Source organism: Trichechus manatus, unplaced genomic scaffold (genome assembly GCF_000243295.1).
Source record: "Trichechus manatus latirostris isolate Lorelei unplaced genomic scaffold, TriManLat1.0 scaffold00092, whole genome shotgun sequence".
NCBI classification, from domain to species: Eukaryota; Metazoa; Chordata; class Mammalia; order Sirenia; family Trichechidae; genus Trichechus; species Trichechus manatus.
The window spans coordinates 5037983-5060851 of NW_004444028.1; the positions used below are offsets into that span (position 1 = coordinate 5037983).

General features: G+C 42.8%; 1 protein-coding gene across 1 annotated transcript in view; it reads left to right on the plus strand.

Annotated features, from left to right (window-relative positions):
• ETV5 (ETS variant transcription factor 5) overlaps positions 1-22869 on the plus strand; it is a 59987-nt gene that overhangs the window by 26689 nt on the left and 10429 nt on the right. Inside the window, exons 6-9 of the mRNA XM_004382254.2 lie at positions 2332-2461; positions 3324-3611; positions 15333-15592; positions 18006-18062. Coding sequence (XP_004382311.1) covers positions 2332-2461; positions 3324-3611; positions 15333-15592; positions 18006-18062 — 735 coding nt within the window. The remainder of the gene's footprint in view (positions 1-2331; positions 2462-3323; positions 3612-15332; positions 15593-18005; positions 18063-22869) is intronic.

The window sequence follows — 22869 nt, forward strand, 5'->3', positions numbered from 1 at the left end:
TGCCCTGGAGAAACGGCGCCGAGAACCACCAGAGCATCCGCTGCCCTGGAGAAACGGCGCCGAGAACCACCAGAGCATCCGCTGCCCTGGAGAAATGGTTTTCTGTGTGAAATTGTCTGACTTTCAAACAACAACAAGCTTAGCTATTTTCTGTGTCTGAAAACATTTGATAACAATTGAGTGTGGGCTGCCATGATGTCATCATCAAAAAATCACAAGAGAGACTCTAATGTCTTCTAAATATAATCTGCCAGTTCTTTACTTAGTTCATCTCTTCAGGAAAAGCTGTTGGCAACATGGAAGAAAGGAATTGTGAAAACCCGCCCTTTCCAGTCAGCCCCTGGCAGGACTTTGCAGCAACGTTGCTTTATAAACTAGGCATCTGTGATAGAGCCCTCCAGCTCACCTGTTCACCCCCGAGCCCAGAACTGAGGGTTGTGGGAGGCACCTGAGAAACCAGTTGGCTGGAAGATTGTTCGTTCTTATCAGATAGGCAAGAGACGATCATTTAGCTAATTCTAACTCATATAATCATTAAGAAGTAACCAAACTTCTGAAAATGTTTTAGGAGTAAACACTGAGTCAAACAGAAAATGTTAGCGGGTCACAAGGGCACGGACCGTAGTTAGCTATTTAGTGAGACCTTTGTTACAGTGGAAAGCAGCAAGCACCTCACTGGGGCTTAACTCTTTCTCCTCTCCACCCTGTAAGGCAGCTGGACGGGGAGTGGCCATCCTAAGCCATGCTATAAGAAGACAACCCTCATGGGGCAGCATCTGTAGTTTGTCCTACTTTGGGTAAAGTGCCGTCTCTGAAATGAGTTGGCTCCCAGAGAAGAAAGAAAATGCAAACCCAGGTTTTCTTGTTTGTCTGTTGGGTGGGCTGAGCCCTGGTGGTGCAGTGGTTAAGCACTTGGCTGCTAACTGAAGGGTAGACGGTTTGAACCCACTAGCTGCTCCGCAGGAGAAAGATGGGGCAGTCTGCTTCCGTGGAGATTTATAGCCTTGGAAACCCTATAGGGTCACTATGAGTTGGAATGGACTCAGTGGCAGCGGGTTTGGTGATGCAGTGGTTAAGTGCTCGGCTGCTAACGGAAAGGTCCACTCTTAGAGCAACAAGGATGAAAGGATTGATTAGGAAAGGCTGCCCTTCCTTCTTGGTCACTGGGAAAGGCATGGAGAAGCATTATAAGCCTTTAGGGCTGCTTTTCCTGTATGCAGTTAGCTTTTCCTGGGCAGTGGTTTGGTCGATAGTTTCATTCTTTTGTTTGAAAATTTTTTGTTAGGCCCCAAAGTTGAGTGTTTGTTTCTCAGATCTGACATTTAGAGTTACTTGAGGAAGGATTTTTCAAACCATATATTTAATTTGTAAATATGCCCCTGAACAAGAAATGTATTTGCCAGAGCAACTCCAAGCCTGTGATAGACTGATGAATGCCTACCGATGTATTTTTGTTGTTTTGTCCTTTTTTTTGGAAACAAAATTCTTCATGTCGGCAACGCCTGGTGTTCTACTCCACCTTCGCTGCTTTTGTTTGTTGTTCTTCTCTTTGAAGAACAGGATTTTTAACGGTTTCAGAGCATTTTTTTTTTTTTTAATGGTTGTGCTTTAAGTGAAAGTTTACAATTCAAGTTAGTCTGTCATACAAAAATTTATACGTACATTGTTATGTGACCCTAATTGCTCTCCCTATACTGTGACAGCACACTCCTTTCCACCCCGGATTTCCTGTGTCCATTCAACCAGCTCCTGACCCTCTCTGCCTTCTCATCTCACCTCCGGACAGGAGCTGCCCATTTAGTCTCATGCATCTACTTGAGCTAAGAAGCCCACTCTTTACAAGTATCATTTTATGTCCCATAGTCCAGTCTAATCATTGTCTGAAGAGTTGGCCTCGGGAATGGTTTTAGTTTCGGGCTGACAGAGAGTCTGGGGGCCGTGTCTTCCAGTGTCCCTCCAGTCTCATTCAAACCATGAAGTCTGGACTTTTTACTAGAATTTGAGTTCTGCACCCCACTTTTCTCCTGCCCCATCAGGAACTCTCAGAGCCGTTTTTAAGGGAAGCAGACCCATGATCAAAGAAATGTGGGGGAAAAAAAAAAAAGACTCGGTTAATTAAAAGTGCCATGATGGTTTCTGACTTTAGAGACCTTTTCATTGGTTTTAGATGGAAGGTTATGTGTTTTAAGTGTCCTGCTGTCTCTGGCATTAACTTGATATGTGCGTTCCAAAAACAGTTGGCCAGATACATGCTTTGCAGAAAGAAGCACATGCTCCCCATTGACCGGCTGTCCTCTCTCTGTCCCTCCTTCCTCCCTCTTCTGATTTCAGTGGTGCTTCATGCCCCGCCTCCAACCAAGATCAAACGGGAGCTGCACAGCCCCTCAGCCGAGCTGTCGTCCTGTAGCCACGAGCAGGCTCTCGGTGCTAACTATGGAGAAAAGTGCCTCTACAACTATTGGTAAGTGGAGCTGAGAACGGCCACCCAGGAGGGCCCTGGAGGTAGCCGGGACGCAGACTGTTCCAAGCACTATCCAGCAGACACTTGGGGGTGAACACGGCAATCCTCCGGCTGTAGATCGGTCCATGGGGGCACCATGCTTCGAGAACCACAGAACGGTAAAAGCACCGTGGCTCTGAGGGGAGCTAAGTCCCCACGGTACGGAGCCCTCCTAGGGAGCTGAGCGCCAAGTACTGGGATGTTTGATCTGTGGCTTCCAGGGAGGGAATATATACTTCTTCATGTCTGTCATATGTTAGTGTGAACTTTGAGCGCCAAAGAAGTAATCTGCAAATCAGAATATGTGAAGGAGTCCTGATGTGAGTGCCCTTTACTTAAGACCACCCCGGCCCCAGGAATGAGGCTTTAATTTTAAACCCTTCTTTGCTCTAGAAGATAAACAAAGATCCACCTGAAAGGCGGAGGGGAACAGTTGTTCATTCAAGTGATGTTAGGGCAGAAATGTACCCTTGGACAGAATTCCTGGGAACGCCGAGGGGGGCGGGAACGCCTCCCCGAGCCTGGCCTCCCCTCACCCACCCACCCCTGCACACGCACACACAGAATTCTTTGAGAAAGAGGGAAGAAGGAAGCCGGAAGCAGAGGCTAAAATTATCTTTGAGAAAAATCACTAAAAGTGTTAAACAAGTCCCAGTGACTGTGGCGTTTGTCACTTTTCAGAGGTACAAATATTCCCTCGGGGCTGCTAGCAATTTAACTAAGTTAATGCTGTCGTTTCCTGGCAATTCTGGCTGCTGGGCCAGGTAACCCCGCTACCGGCTTGATTGCAGCTTAATGGTTTCTTCTCTTTTTCTGTTTACAGTGCCTACGATAGGAAGCCTCCCTCTGGGTTCAAGCCATTAACCCCCCCTACCACGCCCCTGTCACCCCCTCACCAGAATTCCCTCCTTCCGCCTCCTCAGGCAGCTCTGCCCACCTCTGCACAGGCCCCGGCAGCTGTCCCGGTACAAGGCGTGGGCCCTGCCCCCGCCCCTCACTCACTGCAAGAACCTGGACCACAGCAACAAACCTTCGCGGTCCCCCGACCACCACATCAGCCCCTGCAGATGCCAAAGATGATGGCTGAAAACCAGTATCCATCAGAACAGAGGTGGGTGGCTGCTGATCTGGACTCCCTTAGCTATCTCCTCCCTCACCCCTCTCCTTTTCCTCACTGGGAGAGAAAGGATAAGCCGTTAGTACCAGGTAGCTGTAAAGTTATCACTCCGCCGAGGCTTCCTGTGAGGTAAAACTAATACTATAAATGATGTTCCTTCTTTACATAACCACTGTGTTCCTGAGGTACGGCACATGGTTTATAGACATTACAACATCCTCCCGAAGCAGGTGAGGGAGAGGTAATTAGTACTCTCCTCCTGCCATTACAGACCTAGAGGAGAGTGATTTGCTCAGGGGATAGAACTTGTGGAGCTTCGCCAAAGGCAGGGTTCCTGGTTCCTCACTGTTACTGCCTACTAGAATTGAACCTTGGTTTACACTGCCCGTAATTACTTTATTACCATTTTACATCTATATTAGGGAAGATTGCTGAGTTAAAGCAACTGTTATTACTCATCTGATTTTAACACATTTTAACAGTAGGAGATTAGCTAAGGACCTTACTTGTAATTATCCACTTTTGAGATAGAAATCTCTTGGTTACGCTACAGATAGTTCTACATTCCTAACAAGGACATCAAGGCATCAGGAGTAACTTGTCACGGCATCAGGAGTAACTTGCCCAGCCGTTCATTTCACCAAAGTTGTAAAGGAGGCCTACTTTGCAAACATCAAACTTGACCTTTTCAAGTCTCAGCTTTCTAAGGCCACTCTCTGAGGTGTTGTAGAATTTGGGGTGCTGTGGCCTTCCTTTATATACGATGTTCTGGAGCCTGTTTCTTCTTCTTTCTTCTTTTACTTTAAAAAAAAAAGTCTCTGGGATGAGGCAGGAAGATGTGATGTCTGTCAGTGGCATTACCAAGGGCTGCAAGATGGCGGCTGTTGTATTTCCTTTCTATCTTTCTTGCTCTGCACTGGGTAGGTGTAAGGAAGGGAGGTTATGTGAGTGGAACTTCCCCAGGCCTGGTCCAACCCAAGTGCCTGCCAGTATTTACTTGGAAGTCACTTTATTTCTAGATGAAATGCAGAAAAGAGTCGACACCTTTGTCTGCTTCTTCTCCCCCTCCTACCTTGCTGAGAAAGCCACCGTAAAGAACCGCATCATTTGGCCGCATAGAGTTTAGGCCAAAGACCATGACCACCATGGGGCTGGCTCAGTACTGGGGTTCTATCCCGATTTGGAAATCTGGATTTTTATGTACAAGTTTTCGGACTTTTTTTTTTTTTAAGTTAGCAACTAATTCAAATTAAAAACAACACTCTGCAGACTAAACAAAATCTCTCTGTGGGCGAAATCATCCTTCAGGCCTACCAGTTTGTGAACTCAGGTCTAGATACCATTTTTATTTCAACAGTTTTTTTGTTTTAATTTTTTAAACAGCATCAGTTAGGGACAAGGAGCAGGCTATATATTTGGTATTTGAAATACTCAGCAAACTTTGTGTTTCACATATCATGTGTAAGGGAAAATCACTTCATGTTAAATCCCTTCTGCTAACATTTCCCCTTCAATCCACGTTTCTTATCCAGGGGGCTGGTGTAAGCATATTGTGTTAACAGTTGAGTGAGTTGGCAGGAAAACACCCTAATTCTGCTGGAGGTTATTTACCTTCCTGCAGTCCTGGCAGACAGGGTAAAACCAAAAAAAAAAAAAAAAAAAAAAACCCAAATCCATTGCCATTGATAGCGACCCTAGTAGGACAGAGTAGAACTGCCGCATAGGGTTCCCGGGAGTGGCTGGTGGATTCGAACTGCCAACCTTTTGGTAACAGCCAAACGCTTTACCACTGCACCACCAGGCCTCTCGTTAGTATATTCAGTGAAGTAGATTTGTCTCCAGGCCACCAGCCTCCTCGTGAAAGAAAGAAGTTTGGGTTCCTGAGATCTATGAGTATCGGCCATCAGGTTTCCAAAAGTGGAGAGGCCAGAACCTCTGTAAATATTTCTTTTTTGGGGTAATCCTCCCTGAAGTCTGCCTATTCATCTTAGACTCACACTCCGCCTCTAGGAATGATGGGTCTAAAGAAAAAGACCTCACACATGCTGGGGCGATACTTGAGAGAATTGGGGTGAAGGGTGGATTATTGTGTAGACTCCTAAGTTGATGGAATAACAACAACATGGGCTGTTAGGCTTGGACGCTAGAGTACTGTTGTCTCAAAGTTCAGAGTGTTTGAGTGAGGCCCCCCAGGGGCTGGTTAACATGCAGATTTCTATGTTCTACGCCAGAGATTGAGTTGGTGGGTCTGGGGCGGGGCCTGGCTATATTCTCATGCTTTGAGACATTGTCGTCTAGCTAACTCTTCTACTCATCCCTATTCCAGCACACGTTTTTTGTTAAAAGTACCAAGTACCTGGTACTCAATTTTGCCGTGACTTCCCTTGTCTATTAATGAGGGTACCCATGTGATATCTGTGTGATGCAAAATACTTCAGTATGATTTGTTGGTAGATACTAGGTAACACAGATACATGAGACAAACTAAACACCCTGGTCGTATGTGACATCAAGCTTAATGATCACATACTTAATAACTTAATACCTGTCCCAAAGCGCGGTAGATCACTTTTGTTGGTACGATGGTTTCTTCTTTGCTCATAACTTTTCTCAAAAAAAAAAAAGAGCATATTACTTCAAAACCAGCTACCTAACAAAAATATATTGTATTTTATAGGTTAGAAAGTAGTCTTATCTGAGGCTTTTGAATAGCCTATGACCAAGGCAGAGTAGAAAACCCTGTCTTACAGATAAGAAAACCATGCCTCGGAGCAGCGAAGGGACTTCCTCAAAGTCAGAAAGCCAGAGTCCTACATTTAGAAAATAAAACATAAATTTATAACTAAATCATTTGTGATACTTAGATTTTTTTTTTTTTTGAGGGGGGGATTGCTAACATTCACTAATGTTCACTAAAAAAAAACAAACCAAATCCATTGCTCTCAAGTCGATTTCGACTCCTAGTGACCCTATAGGACAGAGTAGAACTGCCTCGTAGGGTTTCCAAGGAGCAGCTGGTGGATTTGAACTGCCAGTCTTTCTGGTTAGCAGCCAAGCTTTCTACTAAAAGCTAAATAAGTGACCTTGAGAAATCTGTTTTGACCTTGACCCATCCTGGAGCTTTATCCATCTCTTAACCTACAAAATCCTACTACATTTCTATAACACTTATCTAAACCCGCCTTGTAGTATGTATCTTTTTGTTTTGCTCAGTGTGCCTTATCTCTTCAGTTGAATAGAGTAAGCTCTTTGAGGATAAAAAACACTCCATTTAGGCCTCTTTCTTTAGACCACATTTAGCAGGATATCTCCCTTGTGCTCCATACATGTTTGCTGAGAGTGACAATAGTTTGCTAGGATTATACTTTCAACAGCTGAAATATAATCTAGTCAAAGTATATCCTTAATGTTTTATATAATCTTAGTTTGTAATCCTTCACAACTCAGAATTTATTTTTAGAAGATAAATACTATGTTTGAAAGCAGTGATTTATATTGGTGATTTCCTCCCCCCAAGGAGGAGAAAAAAACCCTAAAACATGTAATTTGGCATGTTCAGACATGTTCCATTTAACCTTAAAGAACAGCTGCTCCTTAAAGAACTCATTCCGCCATCCAAATCTGTCTCATCGTGCTGGTTACAGTGTTCCCATGTGCCGGGTAGAGGAGCGTAGAACATATTCCTGTGTATTTTTATCTTTTATTATACCATTTCTCATTACGTCTCAAGTTGAGGAGGACCCTGTTGAGGTCCCAAAATTCAACTGAAGAGGCTCCACTAAGAAATTTATAATCTAAGAATTTTGGAATACACTGCTTGGCATCACAGAAAGAGGCAAAAACTCGCGAAAGGGCAAAGTGTAAGAAAATACTCTTGCTAGTGGAAAACTCCTGTTCTGATCATCCCTAAGGGCATCAGTATTGTTGTAGGCTACCATGCTCTCACTGACAGTCACAGCGCAGTGCCCTGAGTCATCAAGAAAAGGTCAGTTACATACAGTATCTTCTGAAAGAGGAAATTGCCTAACCTGTTTGAGAATGTTATGATCAAGACTTCAGAGCTTAAAGGGATGGACGTGAGTTTTCTGGAATTTTGATTTATAGAGAAGTACTCATTCCCTAAAGATCTAGATAAATTAAGAGTTTAATATACTCAAGTTTTTCTATTCTTTCTACTTCCTCTCTTAAAGTCCGTCCCTAATAAACTGCTGTCCATTTTTGTCCTTCGAATTTTGTAGTGTTGAGAGATGGAAGAACTTGACTGTGAGTCACATTTGTAGCCTGGCTGGGAATAAAGTGAATGATCTGACACATCTCTCCACGCACCCCTGTTAACAGCATGTTCTGTATGGTGGCACAAATTCGCTTTGGTATCTAAAACTGAGTTTCATGGATGCTTAATGGAGCTTTCTGTGATAGTCTTAATAATGTATTTCTAATGGTTAGAGTGCGAGTTTTTTTTTCTTTTTCTGGATCCTAAGAGGACTTGTTTTCAGCAATTCATCATGTTTACTGTAGGTTTTTTATTACCTTTCATCAAATTGGAGCCCCCGTGGCACAGTGATTAAGAGCTCAGCTGCTAACCAAAAGGTCGGCAGTTTGAATGCATGGGCCGATCCTTGGAAACCCTATGGGGCAGTTCTACTCTGTCCTATAGGGTTGCTATGAGTTGGAATCAACTCAATGGCAATAGGTTTTTTGGGTTATTTTATCAAGTTAAATGAAATTTCCTTCTTTTCGTGGTTTACTGAGAGTTTTTAACGTGAATGGATATTGAGTTTTGTCACCTTTTCTGTCTCTATTGAGATGATCAAATGATTCTTCTCCTTAAATTTGTGAATGTGGTAAGTTATGTTATGCATATAAAACCAACCTTGCATTCGCACGATAAACTCAACTTGATGATGTATTTTGTGCATTGCTCACTTGGTTTTCAATATATATTTAGGACTTTTGCATCTGTATTCATGATTGAGAATAATGCATAATTTTTTTTTCTTATATTGTCCTTGTAGGTTTTAGTATTGGGGTTAGCACATTAAATGGGTGGGGAGTGATCCTTTTTCTATATTCTGAAATAGTTCAAGTGAAGTTGGAATTCTTTGTAAGTTTAGAAGAACTCACCAGTAAAACCATTTGGGCCTGATGTTTTCTTTGTGGGGAGATTTTTAATTACTGGCTCAATGTCTTTGCCTTTTATAGTCTTGCTCTGGATATCTATTTAATCAAGTGAATTTTAATAAATTATCTTCTAGGAATTTGTCCATTTTGTGTAAGTTTGGAAAATTAATTGGCATAAATTTGTTCATAATGTTTTTTTTTAAATCTGTAGTTGTTACTTTTTCATGTTTGATATTATTTATCTAGACCTTTTTTTTCTTTTTTAGTCTTGTCAGACAATTTTTGCTTGTCTTTTTAGCTATCCCCCACAAATTCTGATTTGTGGTAATTTTTTTAAAATTCAGTTCCAAATGCTTTCTATTATGATTCCTTTTTGACCCTTGAATTCTTTGAAAATACAGTTCTTAATTTCCAACATATGGGGGCTTTCTACTTGTCTAGATTATGATTTTAATTTAAATGTCATCAAGTGAATATTTTTAAGTGGTTATTGAAACAATTACAGAAACTGCATTGGCTGGTGGCTCTAGAGTTGGACAGACTAACAGACCTGGGGTTGAATCCCAACTCTGCTACTTACTATGTGTCTGTGTTACCTCAGACAGATAGTTAACTTCTCTAAGCTTTGGTTTCCTCATCTGAAAATGGGCGACTAGCAGTACTTACCACACAGAGTCACTGAATGGATTAAATGAAATAATACTGGCATAGAGGAAGTGCACCGTAAATGTTAGCTTCTATGACAGTTTTACTGTTTAAAAATCACTTTCATTTTCCATAAAGAAAACTGTACTAAAGGAATCTTCAATTGCTTCATTGTTTAATGTTAAGTTTTTAAAATTTAAAGCCCCTCTTATCCCTAATCTTTTCTCTTCATCGTCAGACTACTGTATACGTAAAACTGCTACTTTTGTCATCTAATATCCTGGGGTCGTGTTATATTTGCATCACCTTTCTCCTCCCATATTTGATCTTAAGAAATCAGACAAATATCTTGACCTTGAAAGGAAATACTTTGTTCCTCACCTTTAATGTTTTATCACAGTTTATTTGGGCTGGTTTGATCTAAGCAGCATTGAATGGCCTCGCAGAGCCCTGGGCGTTGTTTCAGAGTTCTTTGATGTGTTTTTAGGGGCAGTGTGTGGGTATTGTTTTGTAACAGTGTCTAGCTCTTGGTTACATGGCAGGAAAATAAACACTGAATTGGGTGCCACCCAGAATAAAATCAGCATTCTCTTAGTGAGAAAGGAGAATGGATATTGTGCAGACAACTAGTGGGCTCTTTTAATTTCAGTGTGTGTCTTGGTCTTCTCCCAGTTCCTTAAGATTTTCCCTTGTATTTGCATGGCTTCTGAGTTTCACATGTCTGGTGTACTTCATATGTTGGGGAGGGAGGAGGTGGGGAAGTTGATGGTGGTGTTTGAAGGTAATGTGTATGGAAAATTACCAGCGTGCTGGGCTCCATTACATGCATCACCTTATGTAATCTTTACAACACACCTTTGGGACGGGGATTTTGGTTGCCATCATTTTACCAATGAGGAAACTGAGTCTCAGAGCAGTAATGGGACGTGCCCAAGGTCTCATAGCTAGTAAATAGTCAAGGTTGGGTTTCAGCCGAGGATATTGTGAGTCCATAGCCAGGGCCTCTTATTCAGCTGTGCTTTTCTCTATTTCCATCTTCTTCTTAGCCTTCCCAGAAATACTATGAGCATGGTGTGGGTTTTATGTTCTAGCTGGCCTCTGAACCGTCATTTTTTCACCTGGCACCCATGGCCACTGCGTAGCTTTCATCAGATCCACACTTTTCTCCTGTAAGTGTGGTGTTTACTCTGTGTCTTGGCAGCAGGAACCGAAAAGGAAATGCAGGAAAAGCATCTAACGGCTTTCATAACGTAAACCAAATGTTGGTAGCGTGGGTGAGCTGTTTGGAGGAAAGGCACTATATAAATATGACAAATAAATAAATAGCTGGTTCTTTAAATAAACCAGCACTGAAGAAGCCTTAATCTGTAACCTACTGAATTTAGGCATCATCAGTAGTCAGAAGTCTCCTTTTGCTCACCATTATGGCATGAACTCTGTGGGGATAATTGGTGGGGGTGGAAAAAAGGGACGGGGCTTAGAGAGAGGAAGAAGTTTGTAGAAGCTGAGCTGCTGTCCCGTTGAAAATGATTGCCTGCCTCAGTAAATAAGAGGCATCTTTGTCATAGCTGTATTATATATACAACACATTCTTAGACACTTCAAAAGGATTGTGGAGAGGGGAAGGGGGTTCAAATGAAGGTCAGTGAGTAAAGTTCATGGAATGTATTTTGAGGACAACAAGAACTGGCATTACTTTACTAATCTCTGCAAATAAAGCCATCATCAGCACTGAGCGCTGAGAAAATCTTTCTTCCAAATATGTTGATTTTACGACCTGCGCCTAAGATCAAAGGAGCTCTGGTGGTGCAGTGGTTAAGTGCTCAGCTGCTAACCAAAAGGTCAGCAGTTTGAACCCACCAGTCACTCCACAGGAGAAAGATGTGGCAGCCTGCTTCCGTAAAGATTTACAGTCTTGGGGCAGATCTGCTCTGTCTTACTGGGTCACCATAAGTCGGAGTGGACTCGATGGCAGTGGATTTGGTTTGGGTTGGGTTGGTATCCCTAAGATCCCCTTTGCCATCCCACTCCCTCAAAAACAACCAGTACTGAACAATCCCAATTATAGGATCTTTCCTGCGGATCACAGAACTCTAAACTTCAGGCATCGTTCAAGTTATGCTTGAGGGAGGGAATGGAGGGTGCTGGCTGGTGCCCATATGAGAGTACCTTTTCCTGAAGGGGCCGTACCAGGCCGACTCTAGAGTTTCACTCTGGAAGGTGAGATGAGCACGGAGCGGAAGAGGAGTGATGGGCCTGCCAGCTGCGGAGGTTCTGGTTACACAGCTAAGCGGTACAGACCATCTATCTCAGAGTCATCAAAGGAGCTATGGAGGTCACTTTTGACCTGCCAAGATGGCGGCAGAGGGGGTGGGGGAGGGAAAATGGAGGATGTCTCCCCTTGTGACCGTTCTTTCCAAGTAGCATAAGTTTTGGGCACTTTGTAAACATAAAGCCTTAAGAATATCTTTGCCTTTTCTGCCCACGGCTTCAGAATTCTCTTCAGTTTTGCAGCTTATAAAAACCCAAACTCCTTGCCGTCAAATCAATTCCAAAGCATAGCAACCCTATACGACAGAGTAGAACTGTCCATAGGATTTCCAAGGCTGTAATCTTTACAGGAGCAGACGGCCGCATCTTTCTCCCATGAAGTAGCTGGTGGGTTCCGGTACTCATACTGTAAACATCAGGCGAAGCCTGAATGTCAAATTTACCCTTCCTCAAAGACCACTGAAAAATTTCGTTAAGTAACAGCAACCTTGAACGTCGCATTCCTGCTGAAGTTAAACTGTAGTGCAAAACTCTCAACTTAATGAAGCTCCTATAGTTTGTAAAACTTGTTTAAGACATTGACTAGGTAGATTCTGAGACTCTTGTTGCCTGATGTAAAAGGATGAGTATGTGTAAAATTGTTCAGTTATAAAATTATCTTACTCTGCTGCTTTTGGAGATAAAGACACTCACAGAATATGCTACGCCCTGACCGAAACTGTTTTATCTGCGCGTAAAATCTCTTCAGTTTAAGATTTTAAATCTTGATGTTCTAGAGATCTGTTGGCCACCTGTTGCCACAGATTGATTCTAATCAAATTCACATCGTTTGATTAAAAACTATTAATAGGATCCACGCTAAAAGTAGAGAGTAAGGCTGTAGTATTACAGGATTATATTGTTGATTAAAAAATAACTCATTGAAGTTAGTTGTTCTAAATCCTTTTTTTTCCTGGCTTCAGCTTTCTACCTGGAGGTATATGTTCACAAATGCTTTGCTTTATGCACATAGATTAGTGCCTGATGCATAGTGGGCACTCAAGTCATTCATGGATTCAGGCCTTACGGTCTTGAGGGGTCACTGATCTCTAACCTGCATACCCACCCTTCTAGAGCCTACCACACAGTCTGTGGAGAATTAGTCTTTATCTGCAGAACATCCCAGCTGTGGCAGAAACTATGCCTTGTAGACGTGATTTTATTTCATCTTTCCTCGCTCCACTAGCATTCTGAAGAATAGATAATGTCCCAGTGTGACAGATGAGGAAACTGAAGCCGAGCAAATTTGCCTGGGTCATTCAGTGAGTGAGTGGTGTCACTTAGCGTCTCAGGCTTTCCCTTCTACCTCTCCGCCTGCCCAACAAGGAAAGGGCGGCTGGCACACAGCTGGAATGTCTTACAGCTAAAGGACATTAATGATACTCGATTGATTAATAACAATAACAGAAAACTTTCTTTGTTCTGGCTTGTTATAAAAATAATACATATCCATTATTCAACTGTAAATGAGCAAAAAAGAATAATCACCTAAAATCATAACCACCAAAGATAAGTATTGTTAACATTGAGGTTTATAAATCTTTCCAGGGTTTTGTATGATGCCTGAAATACTTTTTTTTTTTTTTGCAAAAATTTGATGTTCTAGGTACTGTTTAGCAACCTGCCTTTCTTAAAATATATCAGAAACACTTTATGTATTAGTATATCACATTATATATAATGATTGCTTTCAACAAAATGGCTATATCACAGTGTACTTATCCAGTTCCCTTGTTACACATTGGAGCTGGTGACCATCTTTGTAGCTGTATCTAACCATACCCATGATTTCAATGTTTTCAATGTGCCAAGCACAGAATTATAAGCTGCCTGCTCATCCTCCAAGTTATCAGGAAAAAATGTTTCTCTCTTTATTTTGCACTTGTTGATTACTAATGAAACCCTGGTGGCCTAGTGGTTCAGTGCTATGGCTGCTAACCAAAGGGTCGGCAGTTCGAATCCACCAGCTGTTCCTTGGAAACTCTATAGGGCAGTTCTACTCCATCTTATAGGGTCGCTATGAGTCGGAATCGACTTGACGGCCACGGGTTTTTTTTTTTTTTTTAATGAAGCTGAACTTTTTGTTTATTTGTTTATGACCATTCGTATTTCTTCTTTAGTGACTTCCCTGTTTATGCCTCTTACCTGTTTTTTCTATTGGGATGTTCATTTCTTGGAGCCCTGGCGGCACAGTGGTTAAGAGCTGGGCTGTAAACCGAAAGGTCTGCAGTTCGAATCCACCAGGCACTCCTTGGAAACCCTATGGGGCAGTTCTACTCTGTCTCGCAGGGTCGCTATGAGTCGGAATCGACTTGACGGCCATGGGTTGGGTTTGGCTGGTTTGGGTTCATTTCTTACCGATTTTGGAAGAGCTCTTTATGTCAGCAATACTCACGTTGATTCTCTGGAAATACCTGTCAGAGGGTTTTCCTTGGTTTGTTTTCTTTTGGTTTTGTCTCAGGTATTTTTGACTGTTAACAGATTTTTTTCTCCTGCTTGTCGCTTTTCTTTTGGTTTTGTTCCTGGCCTTTTTTGGCTAACAGAAATGTCTAATTTATGTCTCAATGATTGCTGCTGTTAGTTCTCCTAATGCTTAGAAAGGGTTTCCCTCACGCGTGGTTAGGTAATTTATCAGATATATTTACATTAGTATTATGGTTTCGCTCTTTACATTTAAATGTTTAATCCATATGAAATTTATTTTGGCATGTGATGTAAAAAAGGGGTCTGCCACTTCCCCCCACTGATTTGAAAGGCTAACCTTATATTAAATGTTGGAATGAACTCACCGATTTTTTCCTTTCCATTCAATTCCTTTGATCTATCTAGCTTTCATTTCTTGTATTAACTGTTTTAGTTACTGTAGTTGTACAATATGTGTCAATACCTGTCTCTTAGGTCATTAATTCTTTTCAGAAATTGATCTTTTAGATGAAATCTAGAATAATTTTGTCAAATTGGTTGGGAAGGCATTGCTTTTACAGAATAGTTTCCAGAGAATCAACAATCTCAACGTCCTGAGTATTTGTGATGTCCAGTTTTTCTCTTTACAATCTTCTTTCTGTTCCACAGAGAACAGTTATAAGATTTTATTCTTATATAGCTACACATTTTTTTATTAATCTCAAGGATTTTATGGTTTTAATTGCTATTGTGAATGGGCTTTTTTTTTTTTTTTTTACTACATTTTCTAACTGATTATATTCTTTGATATTTAAACTCATCCTATCTACAGGTGAGAGAATGAATGAGCTAGTGAACAGACATATATGTATATGTTAGTGCTGCTTGAAATTAATTATTGTTATATATTCAGATACTTAACTTGGCCCAACGATATAACTCGGCCGTGCATGAAATAAATATGTATGGAAAGTGAGAGGCCACCATGTCACTGCTTTGATTGCTTTTTCACCACTCCCTTAAGACGATTGAAATGTGCTTTATAATTTTGGGAAGAGGGAACAAAATGTCCAGAAATAAGCGTTAATAAGTACTTCAGTACTTTGCAAAAAAAAAAAAAAAGAATAAGTACTCTACAAATAATTTCATTACTCTGAACTTCTAGTCCCCAGTGCTAAATCACAGTAGGTGTTCATCATATTCCTGTTAAACAATATAACTTCTTTCTTCTTACAGATTTCAGAGACAACTGTCTGAACCCTGCCACCCCTTCCCCCCTCAGTCAGGACTTCCTGGAGACAGTCGTCCCAGTTACCATCGGCAAATGTCAGAACCCATTGTCCCTGCAGCTCCCCCGCCCCCTCAGGGATTCAAACAGGAATACCACGACCCGCTCTATGAACACGGGGTCCCAGGCATGCCGGGCCCCCCAGCACACGGGTTCCAGTCACCAGTGGGAATCAAGCAGGAGCCCCGGGATTACTGCGTTGATTCAGGTTAGCATAAAGTCGAGCCATTCGTTTCTTCATTCTCTCGTTCATCTGTCTGATCCTTATTGAGTGTTTTCCATGTGCAGGGCTTTGGGGGATAGTTTGTTAAGAATGTCTCTTAAAGAGTCCATCACATAGGAAAGCAGACATGTTTTACTATGCATAAGTGAACAAAGCACAGCAGAAGAGCCATACACATAGTAGGGAGTGCAGCAGGCATTCAGTGGTGGCACAAGGTACACCTCTGAGCCCAAGCCTGAAGCTTGCTGGGGTCTAATCTTGGTGGTGCCCTTTGTAAGGTCTAATAACCTTAGGGCCACTGGACACGGGGCATATCATTTCAGCTTTTTAGTCCTGTCCCCAGTTTTGTGGCCTTCTTATTGAGTACAACAAATCCCACTAAAGTCTCAAATACGAGGAAGAGAGTCCACACGTAGGGCGTGATGACTTCTCTTCTTGAAATGAATGGTCTTTTGGGAAAGCACTTGGTAATTCACGGCTGTATGGGATACTGGGAGTCCTGGTGGCACAGTGGTTAAGAGCTCGGCTGTTAACCAAAAGATCGACAGTTCAAATCCACCAGCTGCTCCTTGGAAACCCTATGGGGCAGTTCTACTCTGCCCTGTAGGGTCGCTGTGTGTCGGAATCTACTCAACGGCAACGAGTATGGGGTACTGGGTATACCATTGGGAAGGGCTGTCCTTTTGGTTGCTTGATGGCATAACTGCTCTACTGCAATGCTTTTGACTGGGAAAGTTCCCGTGTTCATCGGCAGCTGCTGGTATACACAGGGAGAGGTATAACATGTTAGGGCATTTATTGCTTGGTTATGGGATACCTCTTGTCTAGGAACTTAATTAAGCGTATCGCAAAGTTTAACTGTACTTGGATGACCCCTAACGCCTACCCCATTCACTGCCTACCTATCCTTTATAGGCCAAAAAAAAACCCCACAGCCGTCGAGTTGATTCTGACTCATGGCAACCCTACAGGACAGAGTGGAACTGCTCCATAGGGTTTCCACGGCTGTAAATCTTTATGGAAGCAGACAGTCACATCTTTCTCCTGCGGAGCGGCTGATGGGTTCAAACCCCTGGCCTTTGGGTTAGTAGCCGAGCACTTTAACCACTGTGCCACCAGCCAGCCACATTAAATGAGACCACTCGGTAGGGGAAAGGAGAGTTGGAATTTTGCAGCTCGCACATTTAGAAGCCGTTTCTTCCTCCTCGTTTCCCCTTTCAGAAATACACTCTTGCATTTTTTCTTCCCACAGTTGGTGCTAAGGGGATTTGAGGGCGTTTGGTAGGTTTTCGACCTTTTCCTGTGTGCTTTTCTTGAAGATCCTGGGCAGGGCGGGCAGTGTGTACTTTAACTGGCTGTTACGAATGGAATGGGGTATAGAATTTGCTTTTGACCTTCTCTGAGATAACAGGCAGAAATTGATATAGGAAAGGCTGGGGAGGTCAACAGAAGGAGAGACAATTATGGCAGAAAAATTACCCAGTGTTCCGGTATCAATAGCTTGTAAACTTTCCACTGGCATTCTTCCTTCAGCTCTGCTGTATTTTTCTCAGGAGCATGCGTGGCTAGCAGTATTTTTCTTTTGGGATTGGCATTTTCATCTGTCCTGGCAGGTTTCTCTCACTCCACCCCACTCCCTTAAAACAAGACTCTCAGCAGATGTAAATATATCTATCTGTAACTCTTGGATCTGAGTGGCCTTCCCAGGGTGAAGGCTCAGCCCATATGGGCACAACTCAACTCATTGTCTTTTCTCTTGACGGACACCTTGACAATATGCCTGAAGAAGAGCTCTCTTGAGTGTGATTTGGTTTCAATTTAACGGCCCCAACATGGCAAAAATGTACTTGCCAAACTAAAAATTCCCCAGCCCTGCCAGTTCTTGTCTTGGCTTCATAACTTCAAACTCCCTAATCTCTTTGGTCTAAAAATACCTTCACCTCTTGGAGCAGAATTGGATGAGACCATCAGCAGTAGAGGAGAGCAGATTGAGAAAGATCTAGAGCAATCCTCCTCCCCCTACCAACCTCAGAGCTCCTGAGTCAGTGTGGGCAGGAGGCCAGACTTGGTCTTTTGAAAACCAATTTCCTTTCTCCCATTACTTCTTTCACCAGATATGGTGGTTAACTAATTTCTCAGTGAGTGGGATATGAGAGTGAGGCATCCTTTTTCCCTCCCCGGGCCCTTGATTTGGAGTTCTTAGTTTCAGATGTAGGCCATAGTGTGTTTCCACTGTTGCCTGTTGGGTGGTGCCTCTTTCCCAGGACAAGGCCGAGAAGACATGATCCTGGAGCAGGAGACGGGTTAGGGCTTTACTGCAGAGCTTCAGTTAAACCGTGTGAGGAATTCCACCACAGAACTACTGACCAGGGTGTGTCCGTCTGTGTTTTCCTTTCAGAAGTGCCTAACTGCCAGTCCTACTTGAGAGGGGGCTATTTCTCCAGCAGCCATGAGGGTAAGGAGTGTTTTTTGTTTTTTAATAATACTCCAAAACCCATAAAGCCATTGCTGTCGAGTCAGTTCTGACTCACTGCGACCCTATAGGACAGAGTAGAACTGCCCCCGTGGGTTTCCAAGGAGCAGCTAGTGGATTCAAACTGCCGGCCTTTTGATTAGCAGCTGAGCTCTTAACCACTACACCATCAGGGCTCCAATTACTCAAGGAAGCTTAAAACTGCTCAATTTCCAAGCTAAGATTTGAGGTCATTGGTTAAGCCTTCCATAGCTCATGAATATGAGGGCTAATTAATCGTAATCTTGATTTATTTCGTACCAAGAATTTGAGGCACAGTCCTAATAAGCACTGAGGGCTGCCATCATTATGAATAGTAATGACCCTAACCTTCGAGAGCTCACGGGATGATCTGAAGGAAAAATGAACCAATCTGGTTTCTCCGTTTTCGGACAAGGAGGTTATCTAGCTGTATATGTTACCATCAGCCAGTTTAGGAACCTGGGAGTTATGTCAGTGAAGGTGATCTTATACAGGTCAGGGACGTTTCAGAAGAGAGTCTTTAAATGTGTTTTCTACCTTTTACTTGGTTTGGATGTTTGGTTGGATAACTCTCTATTGTAATTATTATCATATGGTAAGTGGGTGTTTCTTTTTAAAACGGGAGGGAAATCTGCGGTGTTCTTAGGCTGAACTTGGGAGGGAAGGTGGCTGACAAAAGAGGTGAGCTGTAGGGAGGGGTGAGGTTGATGAGACTCTGCAGAGGTATATTATATACAGAACTCTGTAGAAGGACACAAAAGAAATGTTGTCTAATTGAATAGATTAAAAATGCCTCAGAGGAGAAACGTCTGAGAACACATATAAAACAATTTACCCACAAGCTTGGGTCATCACATATCCTGACATTTATTTGTGTGAAGATGATGTTTCCGTGTCAGAGTTTCCTAATTTTATGCCCAGTCCCTTTGGGACTAACTAATTTAGCAGGTCTCAGGATAATCTCACTGTCATGAGGCAAACGGACGGTGGCCAGCCTTGAACCTATGGCTTTGCCTTCATTAGCACTGACCTACTAATTGGGGCAAAAGTAATTTAGAACAAGTAAGATGCCTAAGTGTTGTGCAGGATATAGCTTCAAGGAAGTGGTCAGAATAGGGCTAGAATCTCACATCTTTTTTTGGAGGGGGGAGGAACTTGCTTTTGAGCTAGTTTTGTTTAAAATGTAAACTTTCACAACTTATTCTTATCACAAACAAATATTCGTTGCACAAAATTTAGAAAATACAGATAAGCAAAAAAATGAAACTGCAAGCTTACTGTCTGGAGGTGATGTGAACATTTTGCTATATAGTCTTACAGTTTTTTCTGTGTATACGTAAGTGTATAATCGTAAAAATCATACAGGACCTATTGTTAGTCTGTTTTTTCTTTTGATAATAGTTGTTAACAAACTGAGCACTTACTATGTGGAAAACACTCTTCCAAGTACTTTGTAGGCATTAATGTAAGCCAGTTAATCCTTATAGAAGTCCTATAAGACGGATATTCCTGTTATCCCATAGCATGAGGACACAAAGACTCAGGTCAAAGATTTGCCAAAGGCTACACGGCTAGGAAGCCAGAGCTAAGTCCTGTGGCTCCAGCACCCAGCACCCTTCACCTCCTGCACATTTTACAGCCAGTGACCTCATAGCATCCAGCAGTCCTCTCCAATTACCTGTTCAGTGGCTGTCCAGTAGCCGTTGCATGGGTAAGCACTTAGCTGATCGCCTGTTGCTGAAAATATAGGTAACGTTATTCCCAAAATAAACCAAACTGAGGTGGACATCCATCGAGCTAAATTTCACACACTCTCCTTTGATTAATTCTTGAGGATGAACTCCTGAAGGTAAGATTTCTGGGCGCAAGGTGAGGTGACATTTTGAAGGTGTCCGCTGCCAGCTTTGGGAGGGCCAGCTTGTGTGTGTTGGTGGTTTGTTTTTCGTGCTTGTCACAGATTTTTAAAATTTAGGGTTTCTTCAAAGAAAAAAAAGGAGGAAGGAGGAGGCCTTTTGTGAGGGCAGGTAATCCGTGGCTAGAGCTGGAAGGAGCTTTGCTGAGCAGCTCCTGCACGAAGGGACTGTTGGCTCAGCTGGTGGAGAGAGGAACGCTGTTGGGGACTGAGATGAAGTTGAGGGGCATGAAAGGCCTCGAGAAGTAGGTGCAGAACTTTGGAGCTACCCTTATGGGCAAAGACACGACTTTAGATGGTAGGATTGGGGTTGCCCTTCTGAGCATTGAAATAGGGAAGACATTTTTTAGGACACATTCCCCAGAAGTTACGTCTTCTGTCATATACATCTCTCCGTGAATGTCCAGAGCAGTGATTCCGCAAACAGGTGGCATCAGCTTCACCTGAGACTTGTTGCAAATGCAAATGTTCAGGACCGACCTCAACCCTACTGAACCAAAAACTCTGGGAGTCGGAAAACCAAAACTCGTTGCTGTTGAGTCAATTCCGACTCATAGCAACCTTATAAGGCAGAGTAGAACTGCTCCACTGGGTTGCCAAGGCTCTAATCTTTACAGAAGCAGACCGCTACAACTGTCTCCCACAGGGAGGCTGGTAGGTTCGAACTGCAGACCTTTTGGTTGGCAGCCGACTGCTTTAACCACTGTGTCACTAGGGCTCCTCACCCTGGAAGCAGAGCCCAGCAATCTGTGTGTTACGAGCCCTCCAGGAGATTCTCATGCAGCTCAAGTTGGAGAACTGCTGCTCAGAGTAGTGAGTCTCAACTCTGGCTGCGCGTCACCATCACCTGGGGAGCTTTTAGACATCCCGGTGTCCAGGCTTCACTCCAGAGCAACTGAATCAGAAATTCTGAGGTGGGACCCAGGCTCCAGGAGTTTTCACAGCTTTCTGGGTGATTCCAGTGTGCACCCAAGGCTGGGAACTCTGCTCTCTGGAGTTGGAGAGGAAGGGGAAAGAGCTGATCAGGCGGCACCATGAAGCGTGGTTGCTTTTGCTAGGTGGTGAGTTCCCAGCAGTGGCTTCTGTGGGGGGCTGCTTCCCACTGACTTGGTTAGACGGGAGATCAGGTGTGGTTGCACTGGACGCTTGGTGACATTTTTGGATGTCCAGCCCTGGAAAGGAAGGGCCATCTACTGGGCCACTGACTGTGACAGGCACAGCTGTGTGGGGCTCTCTTCCAGGTTCCTGAATGTTTCTATGCAGCAGTTGATGTCTGCAGCAGGCAAATTAGGGGGGAGAGCGGGGGAGAAAGAGGGAGGGAAGCATTTTGCATAATTACAACATTTAGCAAAGAGCATGCTCTTAAAGGAAATATTTTTAGTAAGGCACTGGGTTGCTTACTATACACAGAATATCTGGCGAGCTTGTGTGTTCTTTGCCAACTCTTTCCCATTCCTTCCCCGGGCCCCACACACATGGAAGAAGTCGGTTTCAAAGAGACCAGCAGTCTTAATTGCTCTAAATTACCCTGACATGGTGTTCTATCCTTCTTACACAGGCTTGACTACAGATGCCTGTCAAACAGTTCACGAAAACAAGCGTTTCTGGTTGGCATCTGTGATTGCTAAGCTAGCCATCCTGCCTGGAACGTTCACCTGGAATCCTTACATGTGGTTTTGAATCTTTCATTTCCACTTTGCCCCTCAAACAGGTTCTTCCTTCCTGCCACCTTTCTGTGAGTGATTAGATGGTTGTGGTCACACTGATGCAAGTGCTGCTGCAAATTCAACGACTTAAATTTCACTTCAACCAACAGCATCTTCCAGATGTTTCAGAGAGCCACACGGGGCAATGGCTAAAAGCCACAAAATGCACCCAAACGATACTCCATAGGCAGTCCTTCATCTGACTGGGTTTGAAAAACCAAGCCTAGAATTTAATCTAGATTTACTTTTTTTTTTTTTCTTATGTACTGTGAACGTGGTATCCTTACCTTAGAGGAAGAAAAGCTCTAAAAAAATACCCTGGCACATTCGACAGGTGTAAACTTTGAAGTAGTTCATTTATAAAGACTTTATAATAAGGCCATTAAAATATCACTGGAATATCAAAACCCATATGGAGGGTTGGGAAATATATAGCTTCCTGTTAGCCAAAGGCAAAAGCGTGGAGCGTGATGAATTATGTCGTTCTTATTGATAACATAAAGTATACCAACTTGTCATAAAAGGCAGACTGTTTCCTAGTACCAAATTGGAAAGTAAATATATCGTAGGAGTCACTAAATCCCTGATTGAAAGATAACATTGTATTAAATATTTTTAAAGTGGAGATTATAGAATTTCTCATATTTATTCCAATATTTATTGAGCGCTTATTACGTGTCAGGTATTTTGAGGATACTAAAATATTCACGACATGGCCCTTATCCTCAAAGAATCTAGAATCTATGATGTTGTTGTTAGGTGCCATTGAGTCGGTTCCAACTCAGAGCAACCTTATGTACAACAGAAGGAAACACTGCCCGGTCCTGCACCATCCTCGCAACCGTTGTTATTCTTGAGCCCGTTGTTGCAGCCGCTGTGTCAGTCCATCTCGTTGAGGGTCTTCCTCTTTTTCGCTGACCCTCTACTTTACCAAGCATGATGTCGTTCTCCAGGGACTGGTCCCTCCTAATAACATGTCCAAAGTATGTGAAACGAAGTCTTGCCATCCTTGCTTCTGAGGAGCATTCTAGAGTCTGTGATAGAGGATAATAAAGTTCTCACATTCTTCACGTGAAACCTTTTTTATAGTACCTGACATAGTGTGCAGTTACTGTGTTTACTTTTTAACTACCATTTATTACGCACTTTT